General features: G+C 36.6%; 2 protein-coding genes across 2 annotated transcripts in view; both read left to right on the top strand.

Annotated features, from left to right (window-relative positions):
* LOC125258304 overlaps positions 1-13,692 on the top strand; it is a 725,453-nt gene extending 711,761 nt beyond the window's left edge. Inside the window, 5 exon segments of the mRNA XM_048175205.1 lie at positions 2,489-2,659; positions 6,786-6,956; positions 10,477-10,647; positions 11,181-11,362; positions 13,069-13,692. Coding sequence (XP_048031162.1) covers positions 2,489-2,659; positions 6,786-6,956; positions 10,477-10,647; positions 11,181-11,362; positions 13,069-13,070 — 697 coding nt within the window. The 3' untranslated portion in view covers positions 13,071-13,692.
* A 1,003-nt stretch (positions 13,693-14,695) lies between these two features.
* pdss1 (prenyl (decaprenyl) diphosphate synthase, subunit 1) lies at positions 14,696-24,255 on the top strand. Its single transcript, XM_048175211.1, is given in 14 exon segments — positions 14,696-14,946; positions 15,386-15,441; positions 16,959-17,085; positions 17,268-17,398; positions 17,488-17,578; positions 17,580-17,630; positions 19,616-19,727; positions 19,808-19,917; positions 20,006-20,020; positions 20,022-20,087; positions 21,144-21,158; positions 21,160-21,258; positions 21,434-21,514; positions 23,683-24,255. Coding segments are annotated over 14 exon segments (1,296 nt in total). The 5' UTR covers positions 14,696-14,745; the 3' UTR covers positions 23,824-24,255.
* The last annotated feature ends 36 nt before the right edge of the window (positions 24,256-24,291 follow it).

Here is a 24,291-nt window from a genome sequence, read left to right as displayed (position 1 = left end):
GCTGCATATATGCGTATATATACTGCATATATGTGTATATATGCCACATATAGGCAAAATTGAGGTGCATATATGTGCATATACAGGAAATATAGGTCTCCTGTATTGCTTCTTCATATCCATATATATGCCCTATACATACAAGATATGTCTTCTATATAGCTAATGGCAGGATCTGGTCATTTTGTAGCTCATATCTCATTTTTGACTGTCATACATGATGCCTAGCTCATATTTTCTATTATCAAGGCAAAAACTAAGAATTAACGAAAAAAATTATGCAAGAACTTATGTATGTGCGAATGTAGCAGTTATGTATTTAGACAATTATTTTGTGATTCCACTTGCCATGACCATATTTGGGGTTTCCTGCCGCCATGCTGACTTGGGGTGTTGACGCACTTTGCTGCTTCCCAGTCTGCATGAGACATCACAGCGGTAGGTCGCACAAAGTTTTTGCGGTGATTCAATTAAGGCCATATTTCATGTAACAGCTGAATTCACATGATATATTTGTATGATTGTAATCCAAAACCCCTCTGTGATGTACATTCAGATGTTTCGTTGATTATTTTTCTTTACTTAAGTTACTTTTAATATCTCTCTTTCTCAGCGTTGTGCGTTGCTGCCGCATGCTGTTTGTATGCTGCACAAGTCCTCATATATTGCCATTTGTGTTATACAGAATAAAGTGAGGACCTGATGGCAAGATTTTTCGCAGTCTGTCTTTGATTACGACACAACGCAGAAAACACACCACTACACGAACACGTGAAATTGGTCCCACATGGAAAAAACCTATATAAACATATATGTTTCAATATAGGTTTGATATAGGTTTTTAATATATGTGACATATATAAATTGGCCGTTTTCCTATATTATGTGTACATATATGTACATATATGTGTATATATATATATATGTGTGCATATATGTGTGCATATATGTACATATATGTACATATAATATAGGAAAACGGCCAATTTTATATATGTCACATATATGTAAAACCTATATCAAACCTATATTGAAACATATATGTTTATATAGGTTTTTTCCATGTGGGGAGGCCTGTACCATGATGGAAGTTGAAGAAACTCAGTGTTACAGGATTAGTTTCGAGTTGACAAAACCAAACCACTCCAATCTGGCTTTGTTGGTACCATGATGCTGATCATCAACTTTCTCTGTCAACTCAGACTTTGATCCTGAGTTTGTGGAGCACGGGCACATGCATGTGTGACATCAGTGGCAAACAGCCAATCACATGCCTTACAACAGAGATAAACTATGATTTAGTGCTCGTGAGAGAGCCAGTGTGATTCAAAACTCTTTTGCTGAAGATTAAGAGATTGAAGAAAATGAAGAATTTAACTCATTTACACTGATGAAAATAAAAGAAATGATCTTGCTCAATCATTGCAAGTGAAACTTGTGAAGTTGGTTTATTTAGTTGATAATATATAGTGATAGAGACTCAGACATGTAAGGTCACATGAATTCATAGCTATTTAAAGTTTATTTACAGCTTATTTATATTACATATGATATGTATATATTAATATTCATTGAAACTAAATAATTAATAATAACTGTTAAACTAAAATCGCTTGTGTAATGGATTAAAAATAATTTGAATTATTATATAAATCATAACATCTAAGTAATTATCATTAAAGCCAGACAATTTCATTGTTAAATTTTTTTTTACTATATAGTGACCTTTAATTTGGAGGAAGAGAAACTGGGGGAGTGACTTTATTGCATTGGGTGTGTCAGTGTCAGTTTGCTCACATCTGATTGGCCCAAATTCGGTTTGAGATCTCTGAAACAGAACATAACCTGCCCCGGAGCAGGTCAGCCTTGGCGCGTTAGTTACTATGGTGATGAACATCGCTATCGGTCTTTTTTTTCAATTACCTATATTTATGTTTTAAAGTCATGCGCCCTCTAGCTGGCGGAAAATAATGACAGTGTCGTGTTACGTCTGTCGTCATGAAATGATGTATGACTATGGTCGTTACCAATTAAAATGTGTGTTCATTTAAATGAAATGTGTGGAGTTTTATATGGTCTCTTACCCACCATGTGTCCTATTTCCATTTACCAAAACTTTTTTTTTTTTTTTTTTTTTTTTATTAACTACTACATCAACCCTAAACCTACCCTTACAATAATGCAAATACAGTATTTATGTGCACGTGTGTTCCCTGGGATCAATCACATGATCGCACATTGTTGTTTATTGCAATGCTCTATCAATTGAGCTACATGAAACCCAAAATATGACACAGATAAAGGTTACAATGCATTAAAATGAAAGTGTCCTGTTGTCGATAGGGGTGCAACTTTAGTAAATGCTCCTATGGTCATATTTCAGTGAAGTGACAAACAACTATATGGGTGTAATAGTTGGAGAACATGTTGGACTTGAACCTGTTGATCTGAACTGAGAGAGTGAAGAGTGTGTCATTGTTCTCTACAGGTTGAGTGATTGTGGTATCACAGATGAAGGTTGTGCTGCTCTGACTTCAGCTCTGAGATCAAACCCCTCACACCTGAGAGAACTGAGTCTGTCTGGGAATAAACTAGGAGATTCAGTTCATCTGCTCTCTGCTGTACTGGAGGATCCTCACTGTAAACTGGAGAAACTGTGGTAAGATCATCTCTCTAATAGTCACACGTGTCTTTGTCTTTGTACTAATCTCATGATATGTTACCAGTGTTAATTTTTATATTTCTTTTAAAAAATATATTTTAAATTTAGTCAATATTTTGTCATTTTCATTTTCATTTGATGCACAGAAGCAAATACCGTATATCATGTGTCTATCTTGTTAATCTAAATCAGGGGCATCCAATCCTGTTTTTGGAGATCTAAATAGAGGGTATGCACATTTATCAATGTTATATCATCGTCCAGCCCTAAAATATATAGTTTTATAGTATAGTTTTTGACAGTGTTTATTTTAAAACACACAATTATGCAGAATATAAGATGGAAAATATTTAATTGATGAGTTGTCAACATAATATATAACAATACAACATATACGGTATGATTTTATCTCAAAATCCAACAGTTTGAGACAAAATGATAACTGCAAATCCATGTTTCTCTGCTGGAGTCCAGCTGTTTCTGTGAATTGCAGTGATCCATTTGCTTTTTTTTTTCTGTTGCTTTCTGCAGTTTTTAAATGTATACCTCAGGTTTTGTGTCAAAGCTATCTGTACAGTCAATCACAAAGCTCTTTCCCGTTTTGGATGTGTTTTGTGTGTTTTTTGCGGCATTCACGCTCAAAACCAATTCTGCAGCTCAGTCTTTTGCCACTCAGTGGGCGTGACCGCAGTCGTAAGGGTCGACGGTGACGTCACGTGCATACCCAATGCTATCTCACGACCAATTCGTACTTATTTTACGAGGTGGCTAATTCGTACGAATTCATACGATTTGTCTAAACCCCAGTGACGGTTAGGTTTAGGGGTGGGATTTGGGGTAGGTCACTCGTATGAAATCGTACGAATGTGTCAACTCGTAAAATACAAACGATTTAGCTAAAAACGTATGAATTCGTACGAGTGAGGTCGTATGAAATCGTACGAATTAGCCACCTCGTAAAATATGTACGAATTGCCGTGAGATCGGGTTGGCATACCCTATATACCTGCAGAGTTCAGATTCAAACCTGATCAAACACACCTGAACCAGATAATTAAGTTCTTCAGGAGCACTTGATAATTTCAGACAGGTATGTTGGATCAGGGTTGGATCTGAACTCTGCAGGAAGGTTGATCTCCAGGAACAGGATTGGACACCCCGATAAATAAATGACCTGAGCAGTGATTGTTACAGCAGTGTTTCCCAACCCTGTTCCTGGAGACACACCAACACTACACATTTTAAAACTATTACTGTCAAACACACCATTGATTCAACTGTATCTTTTCAACACAGCTAACTCTCTCATTACACTTTACATATTGGCTAGATTGCACATTTTGGTCAAACGCTAGCATACAATTAGGCACAACCGAACACTTTTTGACTTTCTCTTTGTGGAAATCTGTTTAGGGTTCAGGGAATTTATTTTTTCCACCATTCATTTCACACATATCTGGTAGAAACATGTGGATTTGTTTCAGTAGTACAGTGTATACTTTTTCTTTATTTAACCTGAAAGAAGGGAAGTGAAATGTGACAACATGCCCCATAGGTGTGGCACATTGTAACAAGACCATATGACTGTTTGAAATGTTATCTGATCTCATTAAAAAATATACATGACAAACTAAAATATTTTGTCAATAAAAGACAACTGTTACTTTTTCATAAAAAATAGCATTTTTTTTAGAAATTCAAAATTACATAATTTTGGAGTTTGACAATGAACACACTGCAAAACAGCTATACTGTATTGGTCAAAAACAATACAGGCAAACGGATGAAGAAACACATTCAGACACTTTCATGTTGTTCTAATGTTTTATGTAGTAGATCAGGGTGTAGAGTTTAGCTTCAATCCTAATCAGACATGGAGTACTTAAAAATGACTCCTGTTGTAGAAAAATCAAACATTTGTTGACGTAATGAGTGCAGTAATTTTTAGGAACCGTTGTTGTCAAGTTTGATTGTTTTCCCTGTCAGTATAAAATACTGGAATACTGGTATCATCCCTCATAATATGTTAAGTTGACAAAACCAAACCACTCCAATCCAGCTTTGTTGGTACCATGATGCTGATCATCAACTTTCTCTGTCAACTCAGACTTTGATCCTGAGTTTGTGGAGCACGGGCACATGAATGTGTGACATCAGTGGCAAACAGCCAATCACATGCTTTGCAATAGAGAGAAATGATTCACTTCTCGCGAGAGAGCCAGTGCGATTCAAAACTCTTTTGCTGAAGATTAAGAGATTGAGGAAAATGAAGAATTTAACTCATTTACACTGATGAAAATAAAAGAAATGATCTTGCTCAATCAGTGCAAGTGAAACTTGTGAAGTTGGTTTATTTAGTTGATAATATATAGTGATAGAGACTCAGACATGTAAGGTCACATGAATTCATATTTAAAGTTTATTTACAGCTTATTTATATTACATATTATCTGTATATATTAATATTCATTGAAACTAAATAATTAATAATAACTGTTAAACTAAAATCGCTTGTGTAATGGATTAATAATAATTTGAATTATTATATAAATCATAAAATCATTCTAAGTAATTATCATTAAAGCCAGACAATTTCATTGTTAAATATTTTTTTACTATATAGTGACCTTTAATTTGGAGGAAGAGAAACTGGGGGAGTGACTTTATTGCATTGGGTGTGTCAGTGTCAGTTTGCTCACATCTGATTGGCCCAAATTCGGTTTGAGATCTCTGAAACAGAACATAACCTGCCCCGGAGCAGGTTAGCCGTGGAGCGTTAGTCACTATGGTGATGAACACCGCTATCGGTCTTTTTTTTTTCAAGGACCTATATTTATGTTTTAAAGTCATGCGCCCTCTAGCTGGCGGAAAATAATGACAGTGTCGTGTTACGTCTGTCGTCATGAAATGACGTATGACTATGGTCGTTACCAATAAAGTGCCCCAGGGATGACGCGTTTTTGTAGGCCAACCCGGAAGTTAGCGGCGCACGGGTTCCCTCGGTTGAAAGCCTATGCATTTTTCCCATAGACTTTTGGAAAATCGCAGAAAAAAATCTCTGTGTTTAACAAAGGGTTATGACACTTACACATTTTGTCTATCAAGATAATCTTTACAAGTTAACACAACATTTATAGATTTTGAAGCCTAAATAAAGTCGTCAGATATAAAAGGCTAACAGTAGGCTATAAACGGACTACAGCACACCATAGTTGCGGATCAACGTCACCACCACCAAGCTTCCTCAAACTTTATTTAGAAAACAACTTTATTTAAAAACATGCTCGCTGATTATGATCTGCGCTGGTATGAATACTTATCCACTTTTTCATGAGAAATGCTGTCCAAATGTCCTGTTTTTAATGATGACGTCTAAAGTCCCCGCCAAAGGAAGTAGTCCCTTTTAGCAATTTGTTAGCAACCGCCGATTTTAAGACACAGTAAAAGTTTAAAAAATCACAAGCGGGTTATAACTGGTGTGTTTTATGTCATAGATCAAAACGTGAAAGTATTTAGAGGCTTTGTTAACCACAGACCTTATTTCAGGCGATTTAGCAAAAACCCATTCAAAAAACCCATAGACTTGACGGCATTGGAACCGGAAGTCCTAAAATGCTAACTCGCTTCCGGATTTTGCCTACAAAAATGCGTCATCCCTGAGGCACTCTATTAAAATGTGTGTTCATTTAAATGCAATGTGTGGAGTTTTATACGGTCTCTTACCCACCATTTGTCCTATTTCCATTTACCAAAACTTTTTTTTTTTATTATTATTAACTACTACACCAACCCTAAACCTACCCTTACAATAATGCAAATACAGTATTTATGAGCCCATGCGTTCCCTGAGATCGATCACATGATCACACATTGTTGTTGTTTATTGCAATGCTCTATCAATTGAGCTACATGAAACCCAAAATATGATGCAGATAAAGGTTACAATGCATTAAAATGAAAGTGTTCTGTTGTTGATAGGGGTGCAACTTTAGCAAACGCTCCTATGGTCATATTTCAGTGAAGTGACAAACATCTATATGGGCGTAATGGCTGGAGAACATGTTGGACTTGAACCTGTTGATCTGAACTGAGAGAGTGAAGAGTGTGTCATTGTTCTCTACAGGTTGAGGGATTGTGGAGTCACAGATGAAGGTTGTGCTGCTCTGGCTTCAGCTCTGAGATCAAACCCCTCACACCTGAGAGAACTGAGTCTGCCTGTGAATAAAGTAGGAGATTCAGTTCATCTGCTCTCTGCTGTACTGGAGGATCCTCGCTGTAAACTGGAGATACTGTGGTAAGATCATCTCTCTGATAGTCACAGTGTCTTTGTCCTCAGTAAGATGAATCATTTGATGAAAATTTTAAGCTAAAATATTCTGTAAACATTGAATCTCATACTCTTTATTTCGGACAGGGGCCATAGAACATCGTCTGGTCTGGATTTGTAAAATGTCCTGTGCTGGCAAACATGAACAGCAACATCTTCAGCAGATCTGAGAACAAGGACTCTGAAATGGAAGCGCTTCTTATTTCCCATTATTAATCATTAATCTGTCTCGATTTTAAGCAACGTTAAGTGTTTTCCTATAACGGTTTTATATGGGAGGAAAAGGCTTAACGTGTTATTAAACACTTTTCTGTACATAGTGTACTTTATTAAAATGATGTTTAGTGAGTTTGGTCTGTTAATATCACTGTCTCGGTACATTAAGCCACGTTAAGTGTTTTTCACGTTAAGCGTTTTGGAATATCCCCACGAGGGGAGACGCGGCACGACAAAATGTTCTACTGTAAACGATGCCTCGATCTATTTTGGATCTTTGAAATATGCATTACTGTTTTAAGCGTTTGTCACATGTTGTGCATGTAAAAATATGAATGTGAAGTAAATTTGTGGTGTCGTTTCAAATCAATATGTTTGTGTCACTTCACTGTAGCCTATATGTGCACTGGTTCGATCTTTTCCGTGTTCTGACCGGTGTCTGAATCTCAATCAAACACAAGTCCATTCATTCAAATGATTAATAATGGGAAATAAGAAGCGCTTCCATTTCAGAGTCCCTGTTCTCAGATCTGCTGAAGATGTTGCTGTTCATGTTTGCCAGCGCAGGACATTTTACAAATCCAGACCAAATGATGTTCTGCAGACCCTGTCCGAAATAAAGAGTAGCCTCCATGTCACACAGTACAGTTAGAGTGATATTCTTAACCATACTACCCATCCATATCATTCATCCCAGTATCAACGTCAGTAGGCTACACTATTTCAGGCACACCACAAGGTGTCACTGTGGCCTCAACGCTACGCTCTCGCCTACTCTGAGCTCGATTGCTATGTCTGAGGTAAACCACGCCCTCCTCATTACCCTACAGACAAAGAAATGCAAAAATACATAAATGTAAAAATAAAGAAATGTAGAAATGAATAAATGTGGAAATGAACAAATATGGAAATAAATACATAAAAAAATAAATGTGGAAAAAATAAAAATCAAAATGAATAAATGTATAAATAAATAAAAGAAAAAATAAATAAATGTGGAAAAAATAAATATATACATAAAATAAGGAAATGTATGAATAATTTTTTTTTGCTTTTCTATATATATATATATATATATATATATATATATTTATTTATTTTATTTTTTTACATTTCTTTGTATATTTATTTATGTATTTATTTATTTTTAATTTTGGCAGATTTGGGATTTCATAATCCACGAGCTGAAGTACACTAATATAAAGAAGGTGCACAGAGTCATTCACGCAAACACAAAACACCATCATGGTGACCCACAACACTTACATAATGCAATAAACATTCATTTAACAACAGAAGATGTATCACAAAACCCTAATGTACATAACTGATAACAAAAACTATTAAGAAACATGATTAAACAAAATGCTTTCAAATGTGGAGTGTCATTTGTTTGCGGGAATAGCAGTTTACTGTGAATACAGGAACTTACTGTTAACCTATTTTTTTTTTTTCTTTTTTTAATTATTTAAAAAAAAAAGTGTTTTTACAATATTTTACACATCTTACACATTCATTTTTACACAAATGACTGATCTCATGATCTGTTACCAGTGTTCATTTTCACATTTCTTTTAAATATCCTTTAAATTTTGTGAATATTTTGTCATATTAAATTATTTTAGTCTGAGAATCAAATACGGAAAAAAAATTAAAAATTATCTTAAGAAATTTTCTATTTTTTTGGTTTTGATATTGTTAAATAAATGCTCAGTAATATCTTCCAAAGATTTCTGAATTTCAGAGAATGTCTAAAAGTGTTTATGCATCAATTTCATTGTTTTAAATTATGCTCTATGATTGTTTTGTGTGCGGTAATTGTCAAACTCCAAAATTAATTTATTTTTAATTATTTAAAAAACACATTTTTATGTTATTAATGTAAATAGAGAAAAAAGTATATGCTGTAATAATGAAACAAAACTTTTACTATGCATACAAATGCAAATCTGAACAAATTATACTGAAATATACCTGCATAAATGCAATCTCCGAGAGAGAGTGAGACAGAGAAATATGTAACCTATCATGTCATACAAAGTTTAAAGCATTTTAGGCATATCAAGGCATATCAAGTATTGATTATTAGGCTACTCTTGACAGAGAGGTTTCTGAGAGACTCGCAGAGACGGAATGAGGCTGTTTGATTTGTGATCTTTCTGTGCTTATTACATTTGTGTATCATATTGTACAAGGTTTATATAATTTAAATGTACACATCAAACTAGGGCTGGGCGATATATCGCATGTGATTGTCACGCGCATTTCGTCAACGCAATATCGCGTTCATTATCGCAGATGAATCGCCTTCGATAATGAACGCGATATTGCGTAGCTTATCAGTGATCTACGGTTCTGTTTATTAAATGCCGCTCCATTTGAAAGCAGGTGATGGCGATTTAGCGGTAATCAGGGAACCGGCTTTACTGACGAAATGCGCGTGACAATCGCATGCGATGTATCGCCCAGCCCTACATCAAACAATAGAATGTGTATGATGTAGTATTTTAGTTGATTTACTTTTGCCAAGCAACACGGATAATTGATTTGTGCTCATTTCATTTATAGTGTTTACACTCATTCACTTCACTTCACTCATTCACTGTTATCCAGCAAACACGAGGAGTGACTGTGTCAGCCTCAGCTGAATATTATTCGCAGAATTATTCATTATTCGTTGTAAAGTGTTATTCGTGCCTTTCCGGGTAAGGTATTCGGCTTCGGGCACATCCCTGTACTATATAGCTCATTATTAATGTGAATAATTCATAATGTGTAATTAATTCTAAAGTGAAGATCATGGCAACCCACTAGTAATGACTTAATAGTGTTGCTAATTCTGTCAGAATGAATTACAAAACCTCACAAAAACCTCAAAAGCTTACAATGATTTCAGTCATTATTAGAGAGTTATTGTGTTTTTCACTTTAGAAATACTGATCCAAATAATTAGTAATTCCTTCTGAATGATTTGGGAATACTTGAGTCATTACTAGTGGGTTACCTTGATCTTCTCTTATAGTCTAGTTTTCACCCCTTATTCTGCCCCATCAGTGGATCATACAATAATATCAAACAACAAATGAAGATCATCTTTCCTCTGTGTCTCTCTTATTATTAAACTTCCAATGTAAACTGATTTTTGAAGCACAGGTGTTGAAAGCTTTTTGAATGTCTTTATTATTTTTTTATGAGTGATAAATCTCCAATGGAAATTTAAACCTGTTGATCTGAACTGAGAGAGTGAAGAGTGTGTCATTGTTCTCTACAGGTTGTGTGATTGTGGAGTCACAGATGAAGGTTGTGCTGCTCTGACTTCAGCTCTGAGATCAAACCCCTCACACCTGAGAGAACTAAATCTGTCTATGAATAAACTAGGAGATTCAGTTCATCTGCTCTCTGCTGTACTGGAGGATCCTCACTGTAAACTGGAGAAACTGTGGTAAGATCATTTATGACTCACACATGAAACTCAATGTAAAGTATGTTTAAGTGTTCACCCTTTTGTCTGCTGCTGTGAGTTCATCTGATTGAGCTGTGAATGACTGAACACATGAGCTGCTCCTCAGTCACATGATACTGCAGGACTGAGAGTCACTGAAATACACACTTTCACAATCAACATTTCAGTCTCTTGACTTTAAACAGACTCAATCTCAACACATTCAGAACTGAGGAATGAAGAACATGCTGGATTTATTCTCACAGTTCATCACATTCATCTTTCTGCAGGGACTGTTTTTAAAATATTGTTTACACAGTAATTTAAATAATTTACTTTAGATGTTCTTTAGATAAACTTTAGATGTTTTATGATCATGTTTTGAGATCTGTGACATTTTAGATCTCAGTCCAGTGATCCATCAAACACATTGATTTGTGCTTTTAAGTTTCTGTATTTTCTCTTTAATAATGTATTCACTGCTAAACTGATCTGAACTGAGAGAGTGAAGAGTGTGTCATTGTTCTCTACAGGTTGAGTGATTGTGGAGTCACAGATGAAGGTTGTGCTGCTCTGGCTTCAGCTCTGAGATCAAACCCCTCACACCTGAGACAACTGAGTCTGTCTGTGAATAAACTAGGAGATTCAGATGTGAAGCTTCTCTCTGATCTAAAGAATGATCCACATTATAAACTGGAGACACTATATTACAACTGTAAGTATATATATATATATATATATATATATATATATATATATATATAAAACAACTATAATAGAAATAAATGGAAATTAGCCTGGTGTTTTTAAATTGAACTAAGTCTAGTGTAACAGGCCTACTTGTGTGATGTGACTGATCTATGAATATATGAATATTTTCATCTCTTACAATGTCTCTGTGTGTAAGTCACAAAGTGAGAGTTGTTTAATATTTACTATTATTATTGATCTATCAGCAATGGAGAGTTTGTAGTCAATATAACACTTTTAACAAAACATCATTTCAAAGTTTAGAGAAAATGCATGTTTCAAATATTAAAATCAAGAAGCCAGAGGTGACTGTGTGAAAGAAAATTAAAATTAGGAATGAGAGAAAAACTCCAGACTCATCAGAGGAATCCATCCATCCTCTGAAAAAATTAATGTCTATATAGCAAAAATATACAGCTCTAAGGTAATACAAGACAGGGTTAGTTAAAGGTTAGTTTAGGGTTTATATACAGGTAGCAAAGGTAAAATTCAGATGATATGATCATATTTAGCTTGTTGGACAATCATCTAGTAGTACATATAATAATCTAGCCTTGAAGTCATGAATGCATGAAACAACTTCTCTGCATCAGAAACAATCATATGTTTCGTAACTCAATGTTTCTGAGGTGGAAGAAGGCTGTTTTTGTAACATGTGAAATATGATTTTCAAAATACAAGCAACTTTCTAATATTACATCCAGATCTGTAACTGTAGAGGATGGAGTAACAGTGCCTTACTTTATTGTTCTTCATTTAAACAATCAAAATGGCAGCAGTCAGACAGGTTTGATCTAAAACATCTTAAAGACTGATGCTGAATACCAATGGACTTTTGTAAGAGAATATCATGATCTATAGTGTCAAACGCAGCACTAAGTTCAAGTTAAACTCTCTGTTATGATGGGGCTTGAAAACTTACTGAAATTCTTCATAGATACAATTTTTCTTCAGAAAGGAGCATAATTGAGCAGACACAAAATGTTCTAATATTTTAGATAAAACTGAACATTTGAGATGGGACTGTAATTCATCAGGGTCTTATTGTGGTTTCTTAATATGAGGTTTAATAACTGCCAGCTTCAAGTGTCTCAGGATGTGATCTAGAGAAAAGGAGTTTATAATATTGAGAATAAACTCTCCTGCTACAGGGAGAAACACTTAGTTTAGTGGGGATGGGATCTAGTATACATGTGGATGGTTTTGATGCGACAATAAGTTTGATTAGCTCGTCCTTTATCAGTAAAAGAATGCAGTTGTTCCTGGAAGATGATCATTGAACCTGAAACCTGTGATGATGTCAAAACTTTTATGTTTTTAATTGTATTTCTTTACAACAGTTGTGATTTGTGTAAATTACATGATCTAGGACCTTTATACAGTACTTTCCATTGAAAAGACTAAATCTGTCCTTCACAGCCTCATTTTCACTGACGTTAATTCTAACCTGAGTATGAAACAGCTTCACAACCACAGACATGAATCTGTCTTTATTGGTAGGAATAATAGTTCTGCCCAGTCGACGTTCTGTACGATATGAATTCAGCTGCACACAGTGTGCACGAGATGAGATAGTGATCTGTGATATCGTCACTTTGACTTACTGATGTGACGTGACAGCAGTAATATCTCATTCTCCATATGTGACTGTCTGTGTGTTTTATTGTATAGGACTCTCAGTATTCAGACGTCAGTCCAGTTTCCTCAGGATCAGCTGATGGTGAATAAGGAGCCGCTACAGAGACGTCACAGTCACACAGTCAACAGAGACTGAAGACACAGAGACACACAGATCACTGTCATGTGTGTGACTTCACAGCAGTTTCTTGTTTGTATCTTTTTGTGGGTCTGATCTTTTGAATTGCAGTTGACATCAGATTTCCACAATGATCTAATAGAGTATTTGAACTCACTTATAAATAATATAAAATTCTTTTATTTGTGACCCATGAAAACAAGTGTTGAAAATTTATTTGGTTATTAGATAGTGTGCTACTTGATTACAATGTTTATTGTGTAACATCCAACACTGAAAGTGACATGAAATTACAAAATTACATTATTTTAATCAACAAGATATAGACACAGTGTATATAGTGTAAGTAATTTATTATTTAAGAAAAAATGTCAGAGTTTAGAGAGTTTATAGCTTTACAAGAGTGTAATTATAGAGTGATAGAAGTATTTTAAATATATCTGTTACCAGCAAAGAGTGACAAAGATGATTCCATCAAAAATTCATTTTTTTATTGTTTTATATGTTGATGACCTATTAAATTGTATCCTTAAATCTCATTATTTTACTGTTTTTTGTTATTTTTACTGTTTTTTTGTTGTTGTTTTTTGCTCATTGCTGTGTGACTGTTAGGATCTTTTTGGTGATTGTCGATGTTGTTGATGAGAACACTGAAGACATCAGCCTGTGGTCACTGAATGTGACACAATGACACTAGCAGCTCCATGATCTGCTTCAGCCTGAAGCAAGTAAATGAGCGGTGTTTAGTGTGAACAAACACTAACAATCTGAGCATCTTACTGTGACTAATATGCAGACTGTGTTTGGGCATGAAGAGACAAGAACAGTATTTTAACTGTAAGCAGGTAATAATGGCTGATAAATTAGTTTGTCCAGAACACTAACCACTGCCCATTTACTGACTCACATATTTCTATATTCTAGTAGTTCCATTGGTTCTGTCATAGGAAACTCCAGTGTTGTGTTTAATTCATAGTTTATAGCGCCTCCTTGTGAATACTTGTCATTAATGCAGCTGGATCTTCTTAGTGGCCTACTGTATTCTCCACTTATTTCAGTCATTTTTAGTTGGACAAATATTTTGTTAAATTTATTTAGTTAAATAAAATAGAATGATCAGGTTGGTCATAATGTCCTGTGTCTTTCACCTGGTCTGCTGTTATGACTTTGAAGGTCGTCTCCATGATTTTAGAAGATGGTTTTCGATCTTCTAAGTGGATTATATTTACATGTATTTATATTTATTGAAATTTAATATACTAATATTAATAAACATGTAACGACTCACATTATTTATTAACGTATTCAACTTTTTATAATAATTGAAATAATTATTAATAATACCAATAATAAAACTGAATATTATTATTCAGTTAATTTATGAACATATTACTTTATTTTCAGCATTTATGTATTAACATATGTAACTATAATAATTGAAAAAATAATAAACACCAATTAGAGACAAGTTGTGTAAAATACCACGCCCATTTTATAACTATTTATGTTCACTGCCTATTTTCCCCGTTTATTTTATTTCTAAAAAGGCCCTCTTCTACAGCAGCACATCACGTGACAATATCTTCCGGTTCATGCTGCGTTTGCGTAACGTGACGTCACTGTGCATGTGCCGCTCTTGTTTGGGCAGCATGGCGGTGCCGTGGAGTCGGTGCTGGAGGAGCAGTGTAGGAGCTGCTGTGTTTCTGGACTGGTGCTGTGGGTTCAGCAGAAGAGCCTTTACTCACGCGGCTTCAGCAGGCAGAAGAACAGCGTCTTCCACCGCGGCGACACAGGTAGCGCTGTCTCACCGGTGCAGAGATGATGAAGGTCACCGGTGCGAGCCAATGAATGACACATGACTGACTTATATTATCATCACAGTAGGGTTGAGATGAGTGCGAGTGTCGTGCGCTGTAATAGTGTAGAAGTCTTAGATCAGATGATTGCAGTCATGTTTGTGAAGAACTAACGTTACAGGAGTCTTGTCTTGAACTCTGTGTTAAAGGTCAAGAGCTCGTGCATTAGATAGGAGAGGTGAGACACTCACTGCTCAGTGTTGCCAATGAATGTCACTGGTGCTCAAGAATGTTGCACAGGAAGTCTTGTGTTGTGTACGTGTAAGTTGTGTAGGCAAATGTTAAGACACACTATGTCCTGAGCAAAGTTTGTACTATTGTTTTGATGGGTAGGACACCACTTTCGGCTTTATATGATCTGGTGTTTGTTTTTCAGGTTTTATTCCGGCAGGGCTCTGTACATAATTTTAACAAACCAATGATCCTTGCAAGGTATGTCATTTTCATGGATTTTTATACAAATCTGTATGGGTACACCGGGGCTAGTTGTCACACGCTAGTAGGAATTTTTAAATAGGTTTAGTTACAGTAAAGACATACAGTATTACAAAAGACTTCTGTTTCATAATGTTTCCACAAAATATGAAGCTGCACATCTGTTTTCAACATTGATAATAATAAAAAAATTCTTAAGCAGCAAATCAGCATATTAAAATGATTTCTGAAGGATCATGTGATTCTGAAGACTGGAGTAATGATGCTGAAAATTCAGCTTTGATCAAAGGAAAATATATTATAATTTATTTTAAATACATTTACATTCGAAATATATTAAAGTAGAATTAGGTTATTGTTATATACATTCAATTAACTTTATATTATTATATAAATTTTTAATAATTTTGTATAATTTTATATTTAAAAATTATAAAATGTAAGATAAAAAAATATTTGTACTATCCCTTCCAAAGTTGCAAAACTGTTAAAAAAAAAAAACAAGATGTAAAATAAATCTCTGGTGTCCCCAGAGTGTGTATGTGAAGTTTTAGCTCAAAATACCCCACAGAAATTTTTTATAGCATGCTAAATTTGTCACTTTTTGAGGGTGTGTCCCTTTAAATGCAAATGAGCTGCTGCTCTCAAGCAGAGGGCGGAGTTTCTAGAGCTGTTGTTAGCAGCTCCGAATACCTCACGCAAAACTCATTAAAAAATGTCAGAAACTGTTCAGCTTTTTATGTTCAAACCGGAGTTGGACAATGATGGAGAGACTCAAGAAGAAGTGACAACATGTAGAATGCAACAGGACGCTTCTAAACTGTTACTTGATGAATTTATGTAGCTGATGTGGAGTTAACTATCTTAAAGTCATTGATTAGCATATTCTGTCATGATAGTCTATAAATCACTCATGTGGGAACTGCTGTAAGATCCTACAGAGCCAGAGAATATATGCTGCATGAAGAATAGAACAGGTATAGTTTAGTTTAATTACGGTTATAATTTGTCATTTTGTCATCTTGCTTTTATGACATGCTATTGCATTTGTGTTACGTACAGTATTGCAATAACATGGCCTCACCCCCTTTATTATGTGTTCTCGGGGGCAGGGTTTATGTACATTTTGGGGTTTGTGATGTCACTAACCCGGGAAGAAGCTCGCTGTAGTCCCCACCAGCTGTTTGTTGTAGTAAAAGTAAATATCTCCCTTTGCAACTTTGAGCGTCATAACTTTGCAGATGTTGTTTATCAAACAGCAACATTACACACTAACTAAAGCTAAAAAGTGAAATCATAATTAACCACCCCTTTAAATACAGAATTTGAAATTGACTTTAAAAAATAAACCAAACCTAAGCATCAAGTTGTCAACTAGCCCTGATCTCCCTTATTTAGATTTATTCATACATGCACATTTTTTTTGTTAATATCTAAAAACATGTATTAATTTATAATTGTGCATATTTTTTTATTGTGTTTATTGAATATTTTTTTACATGTTTGTGTCTCAGGCACAGGTATAGATACCTGTACTCAACACCACGGGTCTGTTGCAGTATACACAGTGATGCAAAGTTAAAAGATCCTTTCTCACTTGCACAAAAGGACTTGCAAGATTTATATGAAGATATAAAAAAGGTACAGCAAAAATATTGTATAGTGTTCCATAGCATTTTACCACTTTTCTGGTTCACTGTTGTATTACATTGAGTAATTATTAATGCTCAAACACTTTCCACCTCTTTTCCAAAGAGATGCTTTATGTTATTTTATTTCCGTTATAAAGCACTGAAACTGACCTTCTCAAATTTCTGTTTCAGCAGCTGCTTGTCTCTAAAGCGGAGCTGAAAGCTCTGTGTGATTATTACTTTGATGGGAAGGGAAAAGCCTTTCGACCAATGATTGTGATCTTGATGGCTCGAGCTTGTAACGTCCACAGCAATAAAGAGGGGTGAGAAAGCACTTCAGTGCTGTGTATGTGTGTTTATTCATAATGTGCTGCATCAGTGAGTTTTAATAAGGCTCATCTGATGTTCTCAGGATTTTGCTGCCGGCCCAGCGCTCTATTGCTATGATCTCTGAGATGATCCACACTGCCAGCCTGGTGCACGATGACGTTATTGATGACTCAGGACACAAGACGTGGGAAAAACACCATTAATAAAGTGTGGGGAGAGAAAAAAGTGAGTAACTCATCTGATTATAAAACAGATCAGTGGTTTTTAGCTGGTGGGTCGCAAATTTGGTACTGTGTTGATGTTTAATTTGAAATCTGAAGGAAAATTAGTTGAGAACTATGGAAGCTTATTTCTGCCAGGCAATAAATGATAAAAAAAACAAAAAAACATTGCAGGTTTTTGACTTTCTCGCAATTGCAAGTTTATATCTCGCAATTCTGACTTTATATCTCACAGTTGCGAATTAATCTCACAATTCTCAGAAATAAAGTCGCAATTCTAAAAGTAAAAATTCTGTGATAGACTATTTTGTGATAGACTTCTGAGAAAATTAACAGAAATGCAGTTGCAGTTCTGAGAGGCGCAGTCGCAGTCCTGAGAGGCGTGGTCACAGTCCTGAGAGACACGGTTGCAATCGTGAGAGGCGCGGTCGCAGTCCTGAGAGACGCGGTTGCAAGACGCGGTCGCAATCGTGAGAGACGCAGTCGCAGTCCTCAGCAGATCGTGGTCACAGTCCTGAGACGCGGTCGCAGTCCTGAGAGACTCGGTCGCAATCGTGAGAGGCGCGGTCGCAGTCCTGAGAGACACGGTCGCAGTCCTGAGAGACACGGTCGCAGTCCTGAGAGACACGGTCGCAATCGTGAGAGACGCGGTCGCAATCGTGAGAGACGCTGTCGCAATCGTGAGAGGCGCTGTCGCAATCGTGAGAGACGCGGTCGCAATCGTGAGAGGCGCGGTCGCAGTCCTGAGAGACGCAGTCACAGTCCTGAGAGACGCGGTCGCAGTCCTGAGAGACTCGGTCGCAATCGTGAGAGGCGCGGTCAGAGACAAGTCGTGAGAAGCGCAGTCGCAGTGTCGCAATCGTGAGAGGCGCGGTCGCAGTCCTGAGAGACGCGGTTGCAATCCTGAGAGACGCGGTCGCAATTGTGAGAGACGTGAGAGGCGCGGTCGCAATCGTGAGAGACGCAGGTCGCAGTCCTGAGAGACTCGGTCGCAATCCTGAGAGACGCGGTTGCAGTCCTGAGAGACGCGGTCGCAATCGTGAGAGGTGCGGTCGCAGTCCTGAGAGACGCGGTCGCAATCGTGAGAGACGCGGTCGCAATCGTGAGAGGCGCGGTCGCAGTCCTGAGAGGTGCGGTTGCAGTCCTGAGAGGCGTGGTCGCAGTCCTGAGAGGCGTGGTCGCAGTCCTGAGAGACGCGGTCACAGTCCTGAGAAGCGTGGTCGCAATCCTGAGAGACGCGGTTGCAGTCCTGAGAGACGCGGTCGCAATCCTGAGAGGCGTGGTCGCAGTCCTGAGAGACGCGGTCACAGTCCTGAGAAGCGCGGTCACAATCCTGAGAGACGCGGTCACAGTCCTGAGAAGCGTGGTCGCAATCCTGAGAGACGCGGTTGCAGTCCTGAGAGACGCGGTCGCAATCCTGAGAGGCGCGGTCGCAGTCCTGAGAGACGCGGTCGCAATCGTGAGAGGCGCGGTCGCAGTCCTGAGAGACGCGGTCGCAATCGTGAGAGGCGCGGTCGCAGTCCTGAGAGACGCGGTCGCAATCGTGAGAGGCGCGGTCGCAGTCCTGAGAGGCGCGGTCGCAATCGTGAGAGGCGCTGTCGCAATCGTGAGAGACGCGGTCGCAATCGTGAGAGGCGCGGTCGCAGTCCTTAAAGGCGCGGTCGCAATCGTGAGAGGTGCGGTCACAGTCCTGAGAGACGCGGTTGCAGTCCTGATAGTAAAGTCAGCATTGTGAGATATAAACTTGCAATTTCTAACTTTTTTCTTGCAATTGCGAGTTGATGTCCTGCAATTCTGAATTTATATGTCGCAGCTGAATTTTTTACAATTTTGTGATTATAAGCTTGCAGTTGCGAGAAAAAGGTCAGAATTGTCTGAAAAAGTTGCGATTACCTTTACTTTCTTTCTTATACTTGGTGGAAACAAGCTTCCATAGAGAAATGATGAATGTTTTTGATATTAAATCTAATTGAAATCTGTAATTGTTAGGCTATCCTGGCTGGAGACTTCATTCTGTCTGCAGCATCCATGGCGTTAGCTCGTATTGGGAACAATACAGTAGTTTCTGTGTTGTCACAAGTTATAGAAGACCTTGTACGAGGTAAGTCACTCTAGATGTTTGTGTGACACTTGTTTTATAAAGTGGACCTGTTGTTTATATTTTTCATTGATAAATTCCAGGAGAATTCATGCAGCTGGGGTCTAAAGAGAATGAAAACGAGAGATTCAAGCACTACCTTGAGAAAACCTTTAAGAAGACTGCAAGTCTCATTGCAAACAGTTGTAAGGCAGTATGTACGTTCCGTCTTAACAATAATAAGATGAAGTTCAGAGCTGAAAGAAAAGTTGAACACCAGCATGGTTTCTTTTGAATTTTAGGTGTCAATTTTGGTGAAATTCTGATCCTGAGGTGCATGAGATAGCCTATCAATATGGACGAAACGTTGGTATTGCATTCCAGGTAATGTTTTCATTTATGTGTGAATAATTTATCTTGGGTTATATATTTAATATTGATTGTGAAATGTTGGACCTATTATTTGTATTCATTCATTCATTCATTCATTCATGCACAAACAAGTTAGTGCACAGTGGTCTATGATCACCAAGGTAATAATGGTTCTTTTGTTGCAGGTACAAATGGTTAGTAATTGTTGTTAGTTATAACCGAAATTTATACATCTGGTTAGTTATGCACCAAAATAAAAATTCTGGGCCAAAACCTAAAATTCAGGATGCAATTGTCAAAATTAAATTTTTAATTTATCCAAAAACATAATGGAAAATGAAAAATGTATTTTATTTTATAATTAATCAGGTTTATTTAATAAAAACACTCAAATAAAACTGATTTGTACAAACATTTAAATTAGGCAGTTTTTATATCAACTTTTAGGTTAAAGAATTTGTTTCTAATTCAGTTTGCGAGTGAAATATAAACATTTAAATGATGACTGTATTTTGTTCTCATGACATATTTATTCAAACATATAATAAAGACATTAGGTTATGTAAAAATATATTGAATATGTAAAGCAGTGCATATATCTCTAGAGTAAATTTTTTAGCTAACTCTTGAGCTGTGGCCAAAACATTTATTGTTTGAATTTCACTATAAAATTGACAGAATTTGAAAGTTGAGAAATAACTGTCTGGTTCTTCCAGTTAAAGCTGCATTGTGTCATTTCTCTCTCTAGCAACACTAAATAGAATTGCAGAAATAAAGGCAAATAAGTCTCAAACATTTCAGCCTAGCATTGCTCGGGCAAAAAGCTAGTCTTATAGATTTCTGTACCATTAACAGAACTACAATTATACGCTGCAACTTTAAGCAGTAAAAATATTGGCCAAACCTTTTGGTTGTGGCTGCATGTTTTACAGTAATTTGTGTTGTTATAGCTATATTCTTTCATTACAAATGATTTCTTATAGGTCACATTGGTTTTATCTTAAATTATTGTCAAATAAAAAAAAAAAAGAAAAGTCAAATAAAATTAAACTTGGTTGTCTTTTTCAGCTTGTGGATGACATTCTTGGATTTCACGTCCTGTGCAAACCGCCTGGGGAAGCCGTCAGCTGCAGATCTCAAACTGGGTCTGGCCACCGGACCCGTTCTGTTTGCCTGCCAACAGGTACGACAGCTGAACGCATCTGTTTTCTCACAATATAACGCCACTTCCCTGAAGTACAGAAAGGGAAATCATGTCTAATGGTTGACTTGGTTTATTACAGCCATAAACTTAATTGTAAACAGTTCCGATTTTCTAAAGACCTCCCAACCATATTCACTCTCCTTTCACTCTTTAGTTTCCTGAGCTGCATGCAATGATAATGAGGCGCTTCAGCTCTGATGGAGATGTGGATCGAGCCTGGCAATATGTCCTGAAGGTGAGGAGGATTTGTGTTGTATAAGGGTGAATCTCATGAAAACATGTCCAGGCTGGTTGCATAAATCACTAAGACTAGCCTTACAAGTTAGTCATCGAATTTTTTCTCTTTATGGCTGTTCATACATTTTTTTTGTCATATAAGTCATTTACATAAAAACGTAGATTGGTCTAATTTGAGACTGAAAGATTAGATTGATTACCCCTAATTAACTGCTAGTTCTTAAGACACAGTCTTAACTTAGTTAAAGGCTGTTTATGCAACTGGCCCAAGGTCACATTTCAACTCAATATTACAAGAAAAAAAGTAAATCAAACCTGTAAGAATTGTATAATATTTATTAGGGATGCACCGATACCAAGCTCATGTGCCTGTACTCGTACTCATAAAAATACCCCCGATACCAAAGACCGATACCTCACGTGACGTCACTGACAGAATTTTCCGTGCACAGAGACACCGACGGCAGCAGCAGAAACAATGTCAGCCTCCGAGGTGTGGAAATACTTCAAGATTAATGATGACGGCACACACATTGCGAACTGCATGCTTTCAATCACAATTCATTATCGATTAGTGAAGGAGGGATAGGTGGAATCACGCTGTATGACACAGACCAGAAGCGCTTTCTCTCGTGCGCGCTCTCTCTCTTTCTTGCGCGCAATCCCAGTTCTCTCAGACAGCGCGCATTCAGTTCTCCTTGCGCCTGAATGGTCAAATGCACACATAGTTGTCAAAATGTCCATCGTGTGTAGTATCTCACGTAAATACAGTCGGTTATGGCTTAAGTGGACGTGAAAACAGAATATGTGTTAGTAATCATGGATTCAGTCTTAAAGGGACCGTAGCCTATATTTGTCATTAATGTTAATAAAACAACAAAATATGTTAAATAAATGTATACATGGTAAATAAACCTACTGTATCTGAAAAACAAATTTATTTACTTTGTATCTCTATTGTATTTGTTGTATTGTTTGTAATTTGTTTGTAAATGTCTTTTTTAACAACAATTATATATATTGGTAATTATGCCCTTTAAGAATTTTTGTTCTTTAAGTTTGTGACAAGCACATAAAAATTATTACTTTTTTCATTAGAGTAATAATAAAGAAGCTGTCCTATATTCATTAGTCTCACTGTGTTGTGCTTGGAAAACTGCAACATCAAAAAAAAAAAAAAAAAGTGAGAGAAATTAATAAATGTATAGGCATTGGTATCGGTGAGTACTAGGAAAAAAAGTATCGGTACTCGTAATCGATCCTTAAAAAATGGTTTCGGTGCATTCCTAATATTTATAAATTGTGCCATTTTTGTATGACAGTTTCCCCCCAAAAGTCTCATTAATGCTAACAGATGTTTTACTTTAATGAGCTCAAAAAGAATAACAAAAACGCTAATGTAATACTGTCATTTTTACCATATTCAGAATCAGGGATGCAAACTTGTCACCGTGCCACCAAATAGGTCATTTGTGTGATTTGTGTAGATTTTTGTGTAGAAAAAAATGGGTGCTCTCTGGGGGGAAGGAATGGGTGCTCCATGAAGGGTCTGTGCCAAAGGAGAAGAGGCTTGGGGCTTCTGTTATATATTTCTTTGCATTACATCAGTGTGAATGAGATTTTCGTGCATGACATTAATACAATTTCTTTTGTATTATGGTATTGAGTTGGAAAGTTTTGGTGTGGAAATGTTCTAGGAAAGTAAAAATGTCATAATGTAAAAATAAATAAATAAAAATAATGATAATAGTAATGTTCCTGTAAAATAGGCTTCATTTTCTTTAAGTAAAATAGAATATCAATTTGATTTTTGGTGAAATATATGGATGAAGTAAAACATTTTAAATATGAATGAAATGTATTGTAAATGTCAATTTATGTTTCAATTTAGAAATACTTTTTATTAATTTAGTTTTCTTAAACAACATTTTAAAACATGAATTGAATAAGCTTTTCAAAAAGGATTTATTTCCAGATTTGTTTGAATTAATAAGTTGATGACTTATCTATTCATTTTATATTTAAGTGTTACTCCTAGTTGAAAAAAATCTGATCCAGTCAAGTTTCTTGTGATTCATACAAGCACAGTTCCAGAAAGCATTACAGAAGTTTCTATGACTAGATGGTAACACTCCTCACTCATCAATTTGTTTTCTGTGTTCTCAGAGTGACGGTGTGGAACAGACTAACTACCTCGCCCAACACTACTGCCAAGAGGCCATTCGGCAGATCAGCCGGCTGCGGCCGTCAACAGAGAGAGACGCGCTGATCCGACTGACCGAGCTGGTGCTGCGCAGAGACAAGTGAGGCTGGACGCAGAGCTCCACACTCAGGCAGCTACCACTCTGCAGGGCCCTGCTGACGCTCGGGGCTTCACAGAGATCAAAGAATACAATTTACGCTGTTGTCAATGTATGCTTTACCGTACTGTAATCGCAGAGCCCTGACCTCCGTTAACCTCTGTGTGAGGTGTTTCACTGGTACAGAAGGACAAACTCTGCAAAATCATTGTAATTCCAAGTGTAGCACAGATGGAGGTGCTACTGTCATGTGTGTGTGTGTGGATCCGTTAGACGCTCACTTAAACATCCGTCCACACTACAAAAGGCCAAACGTCTTTGATTTTACTGTAAGATGCTCTTGTTAATGTACTTTTGCAACAAGTGCTCAATAACAACCAAGGCCTTAAAACCTCACTGACTATTTACTCAAATTAAATAAGGTATTTTTTAAAGTAAACAGCCTGTTTGACTTTTTTCTCCCATCTTTTATTAC

This window comes from Megalobrama amblycephala, linkage group LG22 (genome assembly GCF_018812025.1).
Source record: "Megalobrama amblycephala isolate DHTTF-2021 linkage group LG22, ASM1881202v1, whole genome shotgun sequence".
NCBI lineage: Eukaryota > Metazoa > Chordata > Actinopteri > Cypriniformes > Xenocyprididae > Megalobrama > Megalobrama amblycephala.
This window is presented reverse-complemented; position numbering and strand designations above follow the sequence as displayed.